This window comes from Phyllostomus discolor, chromosome 8 (genome assembly GCF_004126475.2).
Source record: "Phyllostomus discolor isolate MPI-MPIP mPhyDis1 chromosome 8, mPhyDis1.pri.v3, whole genome shotgun sequence".
Taxonomy (NCBI): domain Eukaryota; kingdom Metazoa; phylum Chordata; class Mammalia; order Chiroptera; family Phyllostomidae; genus Phyllostomus; species Phyllostomus discolor.
The window spans coordinates 37,208,009-37,225,855 of NC_040910.2; the positions used below are offsets into that span (position 1 = coordinate 37,208,009).

Genomic DNA, 17,847 nt, shown 5'->3' on the forward strand with positions numbered 1-17,847 from the left:
GGGGCACATCCTGACTCCTCCTGGGCCTCAGTTTCCCTGACTGAACAATGGCCACATTTCCAGGCTGGAGAGGGGATCCTGGAGTGCAACAGGAGTGAGTGTAGGGGCTGTTTTTGACCCAAACCCCTCCCTGGTGGCAAGCCTCAGTTTCCTCCCTGGCACAGAAAGAGGGAGAGCAGTGGTTATGTTCAGTCCCTGTGCAGTGTGACCGCTGGGGCCTTTGTTTCCCGCCCTGAGCGGTGGGTCGCACTCTTCTCTAGTGGGTCGCTGGCATTGGGGGCTGGGGGCGGGAAGTGGCGAGGGCGGGCTCAAGGATGGTGGAGCCAGACAGGGAGGGATGCGCCTACCGGGAGGGCGGGGCGGGTGTGGCTTGGGCGAGCGAGATCCCGCCTCCTGCGCGTGGCACCAGCGGTTTCGTGCCACGGCACCTGCCGATAACTTTGGGATGGAGTTTGTGCGGGCACTGTGGCTCGGCCTGGTGCTGGCGCTTGGGCCCCTGCCCGCCAGTGGCCACCCACAGCCCTGTGGCGTCCTGGCGCGCCTAGGGGGCTCCGTACGCTTAGGCGCCCTCCTACCCCGCGCGCCCGCAGCCCGTGCCCGCGCCCGCGCCGCCCTGGCCCGGGCTGCCCTGGCATCGCAGCTACCGCACAACCTGAGCTTGGAGCTGGTGGCCACCGCGACCCCCGCCCGCGACCCCGCCTCGCTGGCCCGTGGCTTGTGTCAGACACTGGCGGCGCCGGGCGTGGTTGCCGTGCTCGCCTTCCCCGAGGCGCGGCCGGAGCTGCTGCAGCTGCACTTCCTGGCAGCTGCCACCAAGACCCCGGTGCTCAGCCTGCTGCGGCTGGAGGCGCGCGCGCCCCTCGGCGCCCCGGTACGCGCGAAGGTGGAAGTCAGGACGTGCGGGGATCAGGGGTGCGGATCAGGGAGGCCCTGGGACGACCCTGGGATGCGGGAACCTGGGGTCCCTGGGGCGCACGGGAACGGACTTCTAGACCTCGGATGAAGGAGCTCGGGGGATGCCCAGGATTCCAGATGATGGAGGCCCCGGGGTTCACAGGACCTAGGTCCCAGGACTCCAGATGCTCCCAGAGCACGGGAACCGGAGGCAGGAGCCCAGGGGCTCAGGGACCTAGAGCCCAGACCCCGCGGGTCCGGAACCCCCGCGGGATGCCTGGGGACCCCGAATGGCGGAACCCTCAGGGTGCCCCGTTTGGGGCGCAGTACTCCGGTGCAGACGCCTTCCCTGGGCCTTGGCTGCGGAGTCCCGCCACAGCGGTCCTTCCCGCTTTCCGCCCCAGGACCCATCCAACTCCTTGCGAACGGCTCCCTCTCAATACGAGAGTGCTTCCCGGTTCCCACCCCGCAGGACCGCGGGTCTGGGAAAGGAAAGCGGGGCTCCCTGTTTGCTCTCTGAGCGGGGAGCACCCTTCTTGGACCCCCCCAGGTCACTCTGTCACTCCAAAGCCCTCCCTCCATCCATCCTCCTTTTCGCCCTCTCCACGTCTTTGGAGTTTTTTTTTTTTTTTTTCTCTTCTAGATTCACCTCACCCCCACCCCACTCCAGGTCCGGATTTGAGAGGAAAACAGATAATGAGATAAAGAGGAAGAAGGGTGACAGGCAGGGCTCTGAGGACCCTGTTGTGCCCCAGGGAAAGAACTGGTCCCCCAACCTCCTAGGGCCAGCAGGCAGGGGCCCAACACAGAACATGGGGCTGGTGGGAGCTCCCTCCCTCCAAATCTACCTTGAAGCCCCCCCCCCCCCCCCCGCAGACCTTCCTTCTCCCCGGAGGGGAGACCCTGACCCTGGGAGAGGCCTGAGGTGTTATCACCGCGCTGTCACTGTGTCGAGGCCCCTTTTCTGTCCCCCTGCCTCCCCTACTTGGGAGATTCAGGACCCAAATCCAGGCCTGTGGCGCCCTCTGCTGCCTTCTCCAAGAACTGCATCCTACAGCTGGCACTGTTGGGCTTTTGAGGGGACTGAGTAGCAGCGACCAGCACTGGGCTCCTGGTCCTCATGCAGGCAATACCCTGCCCACCTTAAGTATCTGGCAAAGTCTCCCTTCCTTTACAGGCTGAGAAAATCCAGGAGAACTTTCCGGGAGTACTGGGCACCGAGGGACCCCTCAGCCCCTGGGTTGCCTGGCTCAGGGGCAGTGATGGGGTCCTAAAAAGAAGCAATCTGACATGTCTCAGAGCATGAGGGCATCAGCCAGTCTGTTATCATGGATCCCCAGTCTTGGGCCTTTGAGGGGTTCCTAGGCAGAGGTGTAGGTGAGGTCAGACTGCGGTGAAGGAGGGGCTCAAGGCTGGGAGAGCCGGGGTTCCAGATATCCAAATAGAGGAGGGGGCAATGCCACTGAGTTTTGAAGACTGTAGGAGTTGACTGGAATAGAGGGAGAAAGGTATTCCAGATTGGGAATGGCACAGGCAAAAATCCTCAAAGTGGTCTGCTACCAGGGAGGCTGGGCTTTGTGCCGATGGCTGTTGGGAACCGCAGAGAGTTCAGAGAAGGGGTAGGCTGGGAGGAGGCAGGTACAAGGTCCAGTTATCATCTACTTACTGAACACCTACTGGTGGGGAGGGTGTGGTGGTCACCAGCCCTAACTGTGATCACCCCCTTCCCAGAACCTGTTCCACCTACAGCTGGACTGGGCCAGTCCCCTGGAAACGCTGCTTGAAGTGCTGGTGTCTGTGCTGCAGGCCCACGCCTGGGAGGATGTTGGCCTGGTGCTCTGTCGCATGCGGGACCCTGGTGGCCTGGTGGCCCTCTGGACAAGACAGGCTGGCAGGGCCCCAAAGCTTGTGCTGGACCTGAGCCGGCTGGACACCCATGTTGCAGGGTTGCAGACCCGCCTTGCCCTGCTGGGGGCGCTGGCGGAGGGCTCAGCCCAGGTACCTGTGGCTGTGCTCCTTGGCTGTGACATGGCCCATGCCCGTCAGGTGCTGGAGGCTGGTCCCCCTGGACCCCGCTGGCTTCTGGGCACACCACTGCCCGCTGAAGCACTGCCCACGCAGGGCCTGCCACCTGGGCTGCTGGCGCTGGGCGAGGTGGCTCGGCCCCCGTTGGAGGCTGCTATCCACGATGCAGTGGAGCTGGTGGCACGGGCGCTGGGCAGCGCAGCCCATGTGCAGCCAGAGCTCACCCTTCTCCCTGCCACCATCGACTGCAATGACCTGCAGCCAACCAAGCCCAAGTCCTCAGGCCATCTCTTAGCACGGTGAGTGGGGACCCTGCTGTGGAAAGGGTGTGCAGTTTCCACATGGAGGCACCTCTGCCTGGGGCAACATTATTGTGCACTTGCTGTATACCAGGCACTGTGGCCTCACGAGAAGGCAGCTTTGTCCCCATCTGGGTGGAAGCAGAACCCAAGACAGGGATTCTGGTGAGGGGCTCACTCGGCACTTAGGGAGCAGCAGGGATGGAGCAGGCCTGCTGGGCAGCTCCGGAGGGTGGACAATGCCTCACAGCCAGGGGGCCCTTCCTGGAAGTCCAAAGTGGCTGGTCAGCCATTGACTTCGGGCCCCTGCTGGTAAAGAGATCTGGTGTGGGGGGACACAACAGCATCCACTGTAGCCCCCAATGTGCGCTGAGGGGTGGGGGCAGGGTCTGAGCTTTGCTGGGGGTGCTCCCGCTGCCTGATACCTGCCTGCCCCCCACCTTCTGCCAGGTTCCTGGGCAACACATCCTTCCAGGGCCGCACAGGGCCAGTGTGGGTGAGCAGCTCCTCCCAGGTGCACATGTCCCGGCACTTCCGGGTGTGGAGCCTGCGCCAGGACCCATTGGGCACCCCAGCCTGGGCCACGCTGGGCAGCTGGCGGGATGGGCAGCTGGAGTTGGAACCAGGGGGTGCTGCTCTGAAGCCCCCACCCCCACTGGGTGCCCGAGCCCGGCCGAAGCTGCGCGTGGTGACGCTGGTGGAGCACCCGTTTGTGTTTGCCCGAGAGCCGGACGAGGACGGGCAGTGCCCAGCAGGGCAGCTGTGCCTGGCCCCTGGTACCAACGACTCAGCCACCCTGGACGTGCTATTTTCTTCCCTGGCCAATGGCTCGGTGCCCCATGCCCTCCGCAAATGTTGCTACGGCTACTGCATTGACCTGCTGGAGCGCCTGGCAGAGGACACACCCTTTGACTTTGAGCTGTACATTGTGGGCGACGGCAAGTATGGCGCCCTGCGGGATGGCCGCTGGACAGGCCTGGTGGGCGACCTGCTGGCTGGCAGGGCCCACATGGCAGTCACCAGCTTCAGCATCAACTCAGCCCGTTCGAAGGTGGTAGACTTCAGTAGCCCCTTCTTCTCCACCAGCCTGGGCATCATGGTAAGAGCACGGGACACAGCCTCACCCCTTGGCGCCTTCATGTGGCCACTGCATTGGTCCATGTGGCTGGGCATCTTCGCTGCCCTGCACCTCACAGCGCTCTTCCTCACGCTGTACGAGTGGCGTAGTCCCTATGGTCTCACGCCCCGCGGCCGCAACCGCACCACTGTTTTCTCCTATTCTTCGGCCCTCAATCTCTGTTACGCCATCTTGTTCGGGCGCACAGTGTCCAGCAAGACGCCCAAGTGCCCCACGGGGCGCCTGCTTATGAACCTGTGGGCCATCTTCTGCCTGCTGGTGCTGTCCAGCTACACGGCCAACCTGGCTGCAGTCATGGTTGGGGACAAGACTTTCGAGGAGCTGTCAGGGATTCATGACCCCAAGGTGGGTAGCTGGGGGGGCTGGGGGCTGGAGCTGGGAGGTCGCTTGCTGTCCGTCCCAAGACCCAGCCACATGTGAACATCCACTCATGCAAACATTTATTGAGTACTTATGGTATGCCAGGCACTGGGGACCCAGCTAGGACAAAATAGGCACAGATCCCCATCCCTGGGGGATTCATTGCAGGAATCAAGATAGATCAACAAAAGAGATGGTGTGTGAAATGGCGATACAGTGCCAGGGACAAAAATAAGGCGGAGTGGGGACACAAGGATAATGGCAGGGACGTTTTCTCAAGTGGGGGTCAGGAATTCCTCTGGGAGGGGTTGACATGTGAGGGACTTTTATGCTGACATCAGAGGAGAGGGCCCAGCTCCTGTGCAAAGGCCCAGAGGCAGGAACTTGCCTGGTGGTGTCGGGGTGTTGCAGTAACAATGAGGGGGCCCTTGTGGCTGGAGCAGACGGTCAAGGAGGTAACAAAGGGGACAGGTCACGCAGGGCTGGAGGGCGTAGGTAGGACCCTCTGAGATGAAACTTCTCCTGGGAGCCCTGGAGGGCTTTTGGCAGAGCAAGGGTGTGCCCCATTCTCCAGTTTTCATTTTTTAATAAAAATTTTGAATATCCCTGAGTGGGAAGCAAAGAACATGCATGAACCCATTGCCTGGCTCCAAAATCAACTGCCAGCCACTTTCATCCATCACCAACCTCAGCCACTGGGTTCTGATGAAGCAAATCTCGGACCTGGTGTCCTTTCGCTGACAAACATAAGGCCCCCTTTCCCAGTTGTCTCCCCCCCGCACCCCACCCTTTTGACTCTGGAGCCTGAACACCCACACATTGCAGATGGTAGAAACCTGCTGGCTCTCAGCTCTTGGTTTTCTCTCATTTCTTTTGTCCCTCAGTGTTTGTTTGTTGAAGTTGCTGGGGTTTATAGTGTCTCTCACTGTTTGAATCTTGCTGATTGTGCCCCCTGAGGGGTGCTTAGCTTGTTCCGCTGCTCCCCAGTCCCTGTGTCCTTTGTAAACTGGTAATAAGACCTGGACACTGTGCTGTGTGATGCACTTGCCACTCAGGTGTGACCACTTTAAAAATTAGGTTACTCAAATGCAAGTGCTCAACAGCCACGGAGAACAGCAGAGAGAGTTTCCCCCATCCACCATGACAAAGTGCTAGGAGGCTCAATCTAGCTGGTGCGGCTTTTGGTGGTGCTACAGTCCCCTGGGGAGCAGCCACACACTCATTCAGTAGGAGTTTGCACAGACCATGGTGGCGCTGAGATCAAGGATGGTGGAGGGCGTGGTGGACCTGGATGGGGGCTGCAGAGCGGGTAAGCAATGGGCAAGCAGTGGGCTGGCTGTGGATGTTCTGAAGGCAGAGCCGACCCCACAGGATTTGCAGGACAGAACATGGGATTGGAGGAGGGGGAACAGGGAGCCGTAGAAGATGCAGGGGGGTAGGCAGAGGCCAAGTCTGTACAGAGATGGATATTTGGGTACATAGAACAGTGAGTTTCAATTGGGCAATTCTGCCCACAGGGGACACTAGACCATGCATGGGGACATGTGCGATTATCACACTGAGGGTGCTCTTGGCATTGCAAGGTGGGGTCAGGGATACTGTTCTACACCTGCAGTGCCTGGGATCCCCCCACACACACCCCGAAAATGACCTGGCCCTGTCATCCAGGAGGGAAAACACTGGTTGAGAACAGTGGGCCTGAGCTGGCACCCAGAACAGTGGGTGGGGAGCAGGGTGAGGGCACAGGGGCAGCCTGGTGCTGACAGTCGCCTGCCTGCAGCTGCACCACCCGTCCCAGGGCTTCCACTTTGGCACTGTGTGGGAGAGCAGCGCGGAAGCCTACATCAAGAAGAGCTTTCCCGAGATGCACGCGCACATGCGGAGACACAGTGTACCCAGCACACCTCATGGTGTCGCCATGCTCACGTGAGGTCCAAGCGTGGGGCAGGGTGAGGGGCAGGGCAGAGAGGGGGCTACCTGGGCAGGAACTCGCCCATCTACATCCCCACAGGAGTGACCCCCCCAAGCTCAATGCTTTCATCATGGACAAGGCACTCCTGGACTATGAGGTCTCCATTGATGCCGACTGCAAACTGCTGACTGTGGGAAAGCCCTTTGCCATTGAGGGTAAGAGGCTGAGACCACTGATCCTGGGGCAGCAGGGAACCACTGCACTGTGGGCTCAAGGTGGGCTCAGCTCCCCCGGCCTGGTCCCAACCTAATTCCTGGCTTTCTCCAGGTTACGGCATCGGACTCCCTCAGAACTCGCCACTCACCTCCAACCTGTCTGAGTTCATCAGCCGCTACAAGTCCTCTGGCTTCATCGACTTGCTGCATGACAAGTGGTACAAGATGGTGCCTTGTGGGAAACGGGTGTTCGCTGTCACAGAGGTGGGACAGGGCCTGGGACACAGGGTGGGGGTAGGTGTTGGGGCCCTGAGCCTGTGTGGGCCTCAACTGAGGTGGCCAACCCCCAGCTTATATGCAAGACATGGACTTGTCTGCTTTTGTGCGCTCCCATTCACCCTACAAACCCCAGCTCGTGTCCTCTCCTGCTCGAAACCTTGCTCTAGAACGTGGAGCCCTAGCTTCTCAATCTAACTGCACTGCCCCAGCTCTCTGACCCAACCTGCTCCCCCCAGGCCAGGACTCCCCAAGGGTCTGCCATGACCACGAGGGCTTGTGCCTGTGTCCCGCCCTTTGCAGACCCTGCAGATGGGGATCTACCACTTCTCGGGTCTCTTTGTGCTGCTCTGCCTGGGCCTGGGTAGTGCCCTGCTCAGCTCCCTGGGGGAGCACATCTTCTACCGCCTGGCTCTACCATGCATCCGGAGGGGCAACAGGCTGCAGTACTGGCTGCACACAAGCCAGGTGAGGAGATGGCGTGGGTGGGTGGGTGGGCGTGGCCAGCCTCCCAGCCCAACCCGACCCAGTCTCTGTCTGGCTCACAGAGAATCCACCGAGCCCTCAACACAGAGCCACTGGACAGGCAGAAGAAGCCTGAGCCGAGGTAAGGGGCTCTGGGGTTGCTCCCACCCCTGCCTTCAGGCCTGCCACTTTACACCTGCAGGCCCCACTCCCACTCCAGAGCTGAACTTATCAGTCCCTGCCTCCCACCGCCCACAGCCTACTCAGGGACCCTGACCCCAAAGGAAAGCAGGCATATCCATGTCTCAGGGAACACTAGTCTAGCACCACCCATTCTGTCCCCAGGGGTCTAGAGAAGCAGCAACAGGACACACCAACTGCCCCAGCTGGTCGGGGCAACTGGACATGGATACACCAGACCACACTGAGGGAGCGTCGTGTGCACTTCCTGCTGGAGCCTGCTGCATCAGCAGTGGACACGAATGTGGAGGGGGCTGGGCTACCCAAGGGTTCCGTCTGGCTCTGCTCCAATGGCCAGCCACCCACCACGTTGCCCACAGGGGCGCCACACCCAGGAGAGCTGGAGGAACTGGAGAGGCACATCGCAGGCACACAGGCAAGGCTCCACCAGGCACTGGTGCGGCGCAGGGAGCTCCTGGCCCAGCTCCCCAGCGGCACCTAAGAGGCTACTGTACCTGCCCCAGGTCAGGCAGGAAATGCTGGGGGCCCCTCTCCTGCTGAGGCCTCCACCTACCGCTTGTGCAGAAGGTGGCCACACCCCACCACACCCAGCCCACTTGGCTTTGCATGAGGGTGGACCCTGCAAAAGCTAATCTCAGCACCTGGCTCATGCAGACACTAGCCGGTTGCTGTCAACAGACAGTTTATTCTATATACAAACACAATTTTGTACACTGCAATTAAATAGAATGGAATGAGCACTCTGCAGTCCTCACCGAGTGACTTGGTTGGGCGTGGGGCTGCTGGCCCTCTGTGCAGGAGCAAGGCTGGACCCTAGCGCCTGGTTGCTGTCTTTGACAGCTGGCACCTGCACACCATGTCCCTGTGCCGATACCTCATCCCTGGCACGCACACATGGGGGCAGGGGCCATGGAAAAGGCACTGCGCACGACGGAGCACCAGCCGAGTGGCCAGGACAGCAAGGGCTGCCCCCACCAGTGTTCACCTGGCTCAGAGACCTGCTAGGCTCTGCCCGTAAGTACAGCTTGCTCCAAACCTCTCATCAACCCCTTCCAGAGCCTTCCATGGAGACCCCACCCACTTTCCTGCCCCAGTTCATCAGCCTGCCTAGAGTTTTCTGGCTGAGGGGACCCACACAAATGTGACAGGGACAAGCTGTAGGCAGGACCCATGCCTGGGGGAGAGGAGCCCACCCCTGGGCAAACCAGAGAGACCCTGACACAAAGCTGACCGCGGAGCCCCAGACACATTGGGGATAGCCTCCCTGACCCCCAAGGAACCCCCAGCCAGGTCACACCCAGCTGGCCTGGGCAGCCGGGGACAGAGGCACTCAGCTCCCCAGGACTTAGGAGCCAATCTCCAAGGGTTCATCTGCTGGGGCCTGGGACTCGGAGTTGGGACCACTCACCCCGGCAGACAGGGGGGCTGTGTCAGGTGCTGGGGAGTCACCTGGGGGGACACTGTCCTGGGGGGCTTGGATGCCCTGAGGGAACGCTCCACTGGGGCTCACGGGGCTGGCTGCCCTCCGCTCTAGGAGGGAGGCGCTCAGGCCAGAGAGGAAAGAGGCGTCTGTGATGATGGCAGCTGTCTCTGCCATCCAGCCCAGGTCACTACTGGTCGCTGCAGCCACTGAGGCCGCCGCAGCCACCAGAGAGCTGGGCGCTTCAACCACGGGCCTGGGGACCCCACCAGCCCCCAGTGAGCCAGGGTCCAGGGTTGGGGGCTGGCTGGTAGGGTCAGGGGCAGTTGCTGGGGTGCCCCCATTGTTGTTGAGGTCGTCCGGCAGTGCTGTGGGGGTGCCAGGGCCCAGAGGCGGTGTCTGTAGCAGCATCTCCTGGATGCGGATCTGCTGCAGGATGGCGGGCAGCTCATAGTGGTGGAAGAAGTAGATCATGGAATGCTAGAGGCATAGTGTGAGTGGGTCAGGCCCAGCCCAGGACCAAAGCTCCCACAGGCCAGACCCTGGAGAATAGGCAGGCCCCTCACCTGGATGAAGAGCCAAGAGGTGACGAGGGCCAGGCTGCTATACTGCCCATTGAAGCGGTAGTGGTAGGCGTAGAAGGCAAAGTGGTACAGGTAGAAGAACCTGCAGGGGGCACAGTGAGGCACCGCCAGTCCAGACCCCACCCCAACCCCACCTGGACCCCTGTGGCACTCACCGCAGCCAGTGCCTCTTGCTGGTGTTGGTGTGGCAGCAAATGGCATCATACTGGTCAGCTAGCCACACAATGAGGATGATGTAGAAGGCGGTGGTGGTGTCATTGAAGAACTCCGACATGATGGCCTCCATCCCTGTGGGAGGCCGTCGATTGCGGTGGGCATGGCGGGAAGGCTGGGTTCAGAGGGGAGGTGGGTGTGGGTGTCTGGGTGGGGAGGCAGAAGGGTGGGCAGAGGGGTCCTCACCCACAAGGGCCAGAATGACGGTCAGCAGCGGCGCTGCAGGGAAGGCGATGGCCATGTTCATCTCCAGCATCTGCAGCAGGTCCACTGCGGGCAGAGGGTGGTGGGCGGGCAGACCAGGTGAGGTGTTCCAAGAAAGGGGGTGGGGATGGGCAGGGGGCCATGGGGGCCTGGGGCTGACCCCACCTTTCCTCCCACTACCCGGAGGGGAAACTCACCAATGAAGACAAAGATCTGGTGATGGGAGTAGCGGAGCAGCATGGACACGCTTAGGGTCTGCAAGTGAAGGCACGTGAGGCTGGGGAAGGGCCACCTGCCCCACACCTCCCACCTCAGCCCAGCCTCAGAACACTCACAAAGATGACCATGATGACGAATGCAGCCAGATAGGACGCTCGGGCCATCCACATGCTCACAAATCGGTAGTGCTCCCCTGACACCACGTTCCGCAGAAAGCCTGTTGAGGGAGGCCGTGAGCACCACAGCCTGCCCTCCAGCCCCTGCCCGCCCCCACCCTCCTCTGGTCCCATTTGCACCCTTGTTCTCCTCGTTCTCGGCCAGGCCCTTCACGCTGGACATGAGAATATCATCGTAGCCCAGGAACTCGGCCAGCAGCAGGCGGCTGAAGCGGTCCCCAAAGCACTGGTCCCGTGTGGGGTCTGCAGGTGGCACACCAATGGGGGTGCACCCAGTAAGGTCCCCACCAGCCCCTGCCCACACAGCCCAGGCAGTGCTATGACTGTTTAGGACCTGAGGGACGGTTCAGTGAGACAAGGTTGGGGGACAGTTTTCTGTAGCTGCAGCAGGGATGGCCCCCTGACCTCAGTCTTAGGTGTTTCTGAGCCACACCCCACCCTGGCCCTCTCTCAGGGTGACTTACCCAGGGTGACCACCATGACTGGGATGCTGAGCCGCTGTCGTGTGGCCTGCGACAGGCGCAAGAAACCATATTCCAGGGAGTACTCCACGATGTACTCATCCTGTGGCCACACTGTGGGTAGGCATGGCCTATCAGCCATGGCCTGCAGAACCCTGGCCATCCCACCTCCCACCTTCAGATGAGGGGCCCAGAGAGGGAGAGCAACTACCTCCGTTGGCCTCCCATACTGCTGACAGATGGGGACATGAAGGCTGGGAATGGCCATTCTCCCCATCTGGGAGTGTGACCCCACTCCCCTGCCCAGATGACTCCACCTGACACCTTGGCAATACCCACCTTTTGAGGGGGTCTCAGGGAAAGGGAACTCCCGGCTGTCATTCAGGGCCTCGGGGCTACCAGGTGGCTTGAACACCTTGGGTTCAATGTCCAGCTCAAACTGTGGGTCACCAGGAGGCAGGGTGTCAGTGGGCCCTCGGCACTGGGGGGCTGGCCCAGAAGCCCTTTTCCTGCCACCTGAAAGGAGATGTTCTCTGCCCCTGACCGCTGCGACCCCCAGCCTCTGCCAGAATGTCCTCCACCTCTGGCACTGGACGGCTTCTGCCCAGCATCTCACCAAAGACCCCTCGTCCAACATCAAGCTCTGACTCTCTCCAGGTGAGCGGCCTGTGCCCCAAAGTTGGGGATGAGACCACCTGGGTGAGGTCTGTACGACACCCCACCTTGCACTGGCTCTTACCCACAGGACCCTAGCCTCTGAATACACAAGCACATCCCTCTCTTCAGACTGTAGGCCCCACACACCCACCCCCGAGGGCAGCTGAGCCATCTGGGACAGCCAGGAATGCTAGAGCTCTCAGCCTAGATGCTCCGGGGACCTCCTCGGTACTCCCAGAACAAGACCAATCCCTTCCAGGTGACGGTCTGCCTCACACAGCCCTCCATCCTGCTCCAAGGCCACGCAATAGCCGGGCCCTGCAAGGTTCAGAGCTTCCCCAGCAGCGATGTTGTCCTGAACATGCACTTGGCCAGATCACCTGGATGGAGCGGTTCCCAAACATCTCCATGGTCAGCTCCTCCTCTTCCTCCTCCTCCAGCTCCAGGCCACCAGGTGCCGCTGCCAGGCCGGGGAAGCTGCTGTGACCACCGTCACAGAACTGCAGGAAGACGGGCGCACGACTCGAGTTCTGCTGTACCTCCACGCGTAGGACACCCTCTCGTGGCCACTTGTCCCGCACATGCTCCAGGCAGTTGATAGGTGATCGGGAGAAGACGATGTGGATATAGGCCAGGACGAAGAGCACGAACAGGGCCTGGGGGCAAGGGCACCCACCCTGACAGTGAGACCTCAGCTTTGAGGGGAAAGAAAGGGAACCCCGGGGCTCTGAAGTTCCCTAAGCCCTAAACTCACTCTGGCCCCTCCTGGCAGCACAGATTTTGGGAGTGTCACTGATCCAAGGTCCTGACCACCCTGCTCTGTGTGGGCCAGGATGAGGCACTCTTGTGTGTATGTGGGACCCCCACCCTGGGAGAGACCAACTAACCTCTCCCCTCTTGGGAAGCCCAACCTAGGTGCCACCACCCTTGGGCTACCTGCTGGGTCCCCACTGTGCCCAAGAGGTCTCTGTGCCCAAGAGGCCTGCCCAGCTGCCTCACATTCAGCTTTGTCCTCAGAATGCCCCTGACCTCACCAGCTAAAAACAGTCTCCCTTACCCGTCAGGCACACTGCACCCCTCCCACCAAGGCAGGACCGGCTAGAACTGCAGACACAGCCAACCCTTGTAGCCAGCTCGTTCTGCCTCTAGCAGTTTCCCCATCAGTAAAATGGGGACAGCAGGGTTTCATCTGGGTGTTCCTGCTCCCAGGGGACATGGGGTCAGGTTTGGGGGCATCTCTGGTTATACACTGGGCGTGCTCCTGGAATCAAGGGGACAGTGCCAGAAGATGCTGCACACCACCCTCAGCACACGAGTGGCCAGCATGGCCCCCCACAGAGAACAAGCAGCCTGATATCAGAAGGGCTGAGGTAGGGGGGGCCTTACCCTACCTCACCAACAGCACCTTCTGCCTGGCTCACAGTCAGTGCATCAAAAGGACCCTCCACTGAGATCTATTTAGGAGCACCCTCCTCCTCAAGAGCCCACCTCACTTCCTGACAGTCTTGTTTCACATGGGGCCCCAGTTGGCTGAGGTCATCCTCCCAGCCTAGAGGACATGTCCCGTGCGTCACCCCCATGCATCCCACCTACTGCCCCACCCTTGGGAAAAGAGCCCAACTGCCCTATGTAGTGCTCATATTCATAGAAAAATATGGGTGCCGGGGAACTAGCGACCCCTGTGACTGTTCAGCCAGAGACTGGAGAGATCCCTCTGCTGGGCCAGCACAGCCCACGACCACCCCACACCCGCATGCTCCTGCACCAAATTCCTACTCTCCAGGACTAACTGACTGTGTGATCCAGAACCACAACTTGAAAAAGCCTGGATCGTGGAGAGACCAGAGCACAAAGCCCCTTCCTGCCCTCTGACAGGGACACTGATGCTCAGGGGATTGGTGAGTTTCCCATGGCCACAGTCACCAGTAAGGGTACCAGAACCCCATCCCTACGGAACCACAAGCCCGGCACTCCCAGCCTGGCAACGGTGGTGGCGGTGACCTGAGAGGGATGGGGAGAGGCCCTGCCTCTGAACACAATGCTGCACGCCCGGATCCAGTCATACCTGAAGTGGCAGCAGCCCACCCCAGACTCCCCAGGTGCATGAGCTCCAAGATCTCTCCTGGGCCAGTATGAACTATTTCTCTCCTTTGCAGCCAAAAATGCTGCAAGGGGACAGACGGGGACTAGGGCATCACTAAAATCTCCGCAGACAGACATTGCAGCACCCAAGCGTTCAGGTCTCAGCAGACAGATCCTGAAGACAAGAACACAGCTGGGGAGGAGGGGGCCAGGTGAGGCAGTGAGTAATGCCAGAGGAGCATCCCACAGGCCTATACCCTAGCCCCTCTCTCAACATGGTGTCCGAGGACCACAGAGCTCGTGATGGGAATTGTGAAGTGCAGGGGGTGGCACTGGGACCCACAACTGCAGTAGGAAGCAATCAGACAGCTAACCCTAAAGCCTTTATGCTCAGCCCCCAGCCCCAATCTCCAGGCCCTGGGGCTGGCTGGCAACCCAAGCACCTCTACCTCCAGCATCAGCCTCGGAGTGAACCTGAAGCTTGCTCCATAATGTCAAAAAGCCCAGCCCCTCTCTGTCAGCACTCTGACAGGAAACTAAATGCCTGTTCCTCCCTTCCCTCCGCCATGTCAGGCAACAACTGGGATCATCTCTCTGCTCAGGAACCCAGGACCCTGGGGCCCACTGAGCTCTGGGCCCACACCTGAGTGAGCCAACCCTCTCCTTGGAGGGACCCGGATCAATGTTGGTCTTTCGGAAGTTGCTCTCATGATTGAAACCTCTATGCCACCTGAGGGAGGATGGAAAGAGGTTCCTGTGCAGCCTCTTGTTAAGACATGAATAGTAGCAATGGCTGTGACTTTGTCACTAACTCTGGAGAGATGACCTCAGCTAGGTCATATTCCCTGTAAGGCTCAGAGGAGGAAGAGATGGGGTTAGGGGGCTGGTGGAAGGTCCCAAACAGGGGAACAGCCCCAAGAAAAGGGGAAGCAGAAGGAAGTAGTAAAAGTGCACTTCCAGTGCAGGTAGGTGGTTCCGGGGTGTGTCCTGAGGGGGGAGGATGAGCCTGTAAGTTTTAGGAAGCCTAGGACTGGGGACCTGGGCCAGGACAGGCAAAAGATGGCAGGATGGGGGAGTCCTCCCCAAGCTAAGGATCTCACGTGGCATGACAGGGAAGACAGGGCTGGGAGGAGGTCCCAGGCAGGTCAGGGGCAGGCCCCAGGCCCCAGGCTCCCAGGAAGTGGGTCACGAAAGGAACTATGAGACCAAGCATGGGTGCGGCCTGGAGAGTGCTGGGAGTTCCTGGAGTCGGGATCAGGGGCCACCCACGGGGTGAGACTAAGGACTTCCGAGGGTAATGTGTTAGGGGATCAGGCGCTGGAACGGCCGGCTAAAAAAAGGGGTGGGTACCCAAGAAAAGTATTGGGTAAAGACCTCAATATGGGAGGGACTGGCTGTCCTGGGCGGGACTGGAGTCAAAGGTCGCGGGTCTGGGATGGGTTCGGTCGCTGGGGCCCAAGAGTCGGGGGTCGGGGCCGCGGTCACCTTGAGCAACACGAAGAACTCGAAGAGACGGCGGAAGGCGGGTGGGAAGAGCCGCGAGTAGGTGACTGCCATCTTGAAGAAGAGCGCATGGAAGAGCCGGTCGCGCACGTTGATGAGCGGGTTGGGGTTGAGGTTGGGGGTGCGGGGCCCGCGCGCGGGGGCAGGACCGCCGCCGCCGCCGTTGGGCCCGGGCCCCGGGGCCCCGGGTGCCGCGTGCTCCGACATGCCGCCCAGCGTCGCGCCCTAACGGCCCGCGGGTCCCCGAGGGCGTCTCCCGGCCGCCATGGGCCTCCCTCTACGCCGCCGCGCTCCTCAGGGCGCCCTGGCCGCCACCGTCGCCATCTTCCGCCTCCGCGGCCCTGCTGACGCCAGCGAGGCGCAGCGCCGGCAGGAGCGGCCCTCCTGAGTTCGCGGGGAACGTAGGGATGCCGACGGTCAGCCCACGGCGGCCCCGCCCTCTCGCCTGGCCGCGCTGTGGGGCGGGGGCTGCGTTTGCTCTTCTTTGCATATTGTCCCCACAATGCCATGCGGCTGCCAGGACGTTCTTTGACGGTAAAACTAGTAAACATATACGGTGTTACGTGATCAAAGACACCTTAGGTAAGTGCGACCTTAGGTAGAAGGTGTTATTTGAGGTGGCAGTGTAGAATCCAGGCCAATTGTAAGTTTAAACCACATCACTGTGACTGTAAAGTAATTTTGTCATTTGACTTTAAATAGTCCGTCCCGAATGACGGAGCTCGTGCTCGCTTTGTAAACCGTTGCGGGTCCCACGCGATACTATATGATGCCATGGGGCCCCTGGGTGCCCTGAAGGGTCTCTTGGCCCGAGTGGAGGGGACCCCTTGACATAATATGGCATTGTCGTGCCCCGCCTTTCCCCTCATCGCATCTGTTGGCGACTAGGCGGACCTCTAGCTGGGTACCACGCCCCGAGCCAGCAACTTCGCCGGCTGGTGACGGGCAGTTACAGCCCACGCGCTTGCGTGAGAGGAGAGTCTGGTTTAGCTGAGCCTCATTTTGTTCTTACCCTTGAGGCGAACCTACCCACACTTCCACACTTCCCCACTTCCTCTTTTCCTCCATTAAGTGTTCGCCTACAATATGCCAGGTGCTTCTACCCCGCTCAACAATTTAAGGCATGGAAGGCGGGAGTAGGATACAGGGCATGGGACGAGGACCCTGAGCAACCGCGCTGAAGGACAATGGAAACCCTAGGTCTGCAGCAAACGGTTTAGGGAAATGAGCATACAATGCCCAGGGCCCGTGCAGTGTGTTGGGGACCACACAGTGTGGGGGGTCGCACAGGCCAGTGCCTGCTTTCACAGAGCTTAGGGACAAGCATGAAGATGCGTGAACAGACAAGACGGTTCCTGATGTTGAACGTCCCACTGTGAGGGGTGCAGATGGAGGCCTTTGAGAAAGGCCAGGGCATGGGGGATTGTGGGGGTGGCTGTTCTGAATTGAACTGGTTGGTCAGGGAAGGGTGTGACCCAGAGGCTGAAGAGAAACTTCCAGACCTACCTGCCAGATTTTATAATCCTGGGAGCCCAATGCTCTTAGTGGATAGACAGACCCACACCTGAGCTACCACAACCTGGAGGCCAAAGTCATTCTCTTCCTGTTTCATAGAAAATGCTCTGTGTGGTGCCTGACATACAGTAGGTGCTCAATAAAGTACACTCTTGAAATTATTATGGATCACCCTACATCCCTCTTCCCTCCACATCACTTGTTGGTTGCAAAGGGAGGGAAAAAAAAAAAAACATCATCTTTTGCAATGGAGAATCCAGGCCAACTTCATCCCCTTGACCTGAGGAGCACCCCCTGCCCCACTAGGCAGGCACTGTGGGTCCCTGATACATCCAGCAAGGCTCAATGCATCACCCACACTGGCTCCTGAGCAGGGCAGTGTGTCCTGTGTGGCCAAGGAGCAGAGTTTTAAACTTAGTTAATTTTTTATCAATGTAAGTTACATTGAAATAGCCCCACGTGCTGGGCAGCTGCTGTGTCTGGCTGCAGCATTACAGTATTCACTCACATTACAGATACATGGGACGCGTGACACCAATGAAACTTCACACATCCAAACTGTGCGGCCAACCACTGGACAACTGCCTCGCCTCCTAAGACAGTCACCCTCAAGAAAAAGACGAGCTGGGGGAGATGCTTCTAACCCTAAACCAAGAAATAGAGGAAGACTGAACACCACACCACCCTTCTGGGGACAACAGGAAAGTTAGAAGCTGAGCTGGATTTTGGAGGATGCTATGGGTGTGTGTGTGTGTGTGTGTGTGTGTGGACCACCAGGGGAAGCGGGCATTGGGTGGTAGCCAGGCTGGCTCAGGCTGAGAGTTACATGGGGCTGAAAAGGGGAAGGAGGGACTGAGCAGGTGACCTTCCAATAGGGGCTGGAAGAAAGACAGTGGAGGAACCAGGTAGAAAGGATGTCGGGCAGAGAACATAGCCGAAGCAAAGGCCCTGAGGCAGAGCAAGGAAAAAGCCTGGAGGACACTTTTGTTGAGGGGACCATGGGGAGACATGGCAGACTGTGAGCAAGA

General features: G+C 59.9%; 2 protein-coding genes across 3 annotated transcripts; one reads left to right on the plus strand and one right to left on the minus strand.

Moving 5' to 3' along the window:
- Positions 1-361: 361 nt before the first annotated feature.
- Positions 362-8,883, plus strand: GRIN3B (glutamate ionotropic receptor NMDA type subunit 3B). The gene is made up of 9 exons (XM_028521261.2): positions 362-871; positions 2,626-3,218; positions 3,669-4,701; positions 6,497-6,642; positions 6,728-6,843; positions 6,956-7,107; positions 7,423-7,587; positions 7,668-7,726; positions 7,930-8,883. The coding sequence occupies exons 1-9, from the start codon at positions 446-448 to the stop codon at positions 8,264-8,266; spliced, it is 3,027 nt and encodes a 1,008-aa protein (XP_028377062.1). The 5' UTR covers positions 362-445; the 3' UTR covers positions 8,267-8,883.
- Positions 8,451-15,704, minus strand: TMEM259 (transmembrane protein 259). 2 transcript variants are annotated; one of them, XM_028519666.2, is made up of 11 exons: positions 15,287-15,511; positions 12,100-12,375; positions 11,402-11,501; positions 11,066-11,176; positions 10,722-10,844; positions 10,542-10,642; positions 10,404-10,461; positions 10,189-10,272; positions 9,945-10,077; positions 9,772-9,871; positions 8,451-9,685 (listed from the first exon to the last, which is right to left on the minus strand). In XM_028519666.2, the coding sequence occupies exons 1-11, from the start codon at positions 15,509-15,511 to the stop codon at positions 9,131-9,133; spliced, it is 1,866 nt and encodes a 621-aa protein (XP_028375467.1). In that variant the 3' UTR covers positions 8,451-9,130. The 2 variants fall into 2 exon arrangements, with proteins under 2 accessions (XP_028375467.1, XP_035887995.1); XM_036032102.1 differs by having other exon boundaries at positions 9,131-9,685; positions 10,189-10,269; positions 15,287-15,704.
- Positions 15,705-17,847: the final 2,143 nt, after the last annotated feature.

Excerpts from the sequence above, each read along its gene's own strand:
- GRIN3B (XM_028521261.2), top strand. The coding sequence starts at position 446 with ATGGAGTTTGTGCGGGCACTGTGGCTCGGCCTGGTGCTGGCGCTTGGG. Across the intron at positions 3,219-3,668 it reads TCAGGCCATCTCTTAGCACG|GTTCCTGGGCAACACATCCT; the intron begins GTGAGTGGGGAC and ends ACCTTCTGCCAG. Across the intron at positions 7,727-7,929 it reads CAGAAGAAGCCTGAGCCGAG|GGGTCTAGAGAAGCAGCAAC; the intron begins GTAAGGGGCTCT and ends TTCTGTCCCCAG.
- TMEM259 (XM_028519666.2), bottom strand. The coding sequence starts at position 15,511 with ATGTCGGAGCACGCGGCACCCGGGGCCCCGGGGCCCGGGCCCAACGGC. Across the intron at positions 10,643-10,721 it reads CGAGAACGAGGAGAACAAGG|GCTTTCTGCGGAACGTGGTG; the intron begins GTGCAAATGGGA and ends CTCCCTCAACAG. Across the intron at positions 10,273-10,403 it reads CCAGATCTTTGTCTTCATTG|TGGACCTGCTGCAGATGCTG; the intron begins GTGAGTTTCCCC and ends CTCTGCCCGCAG.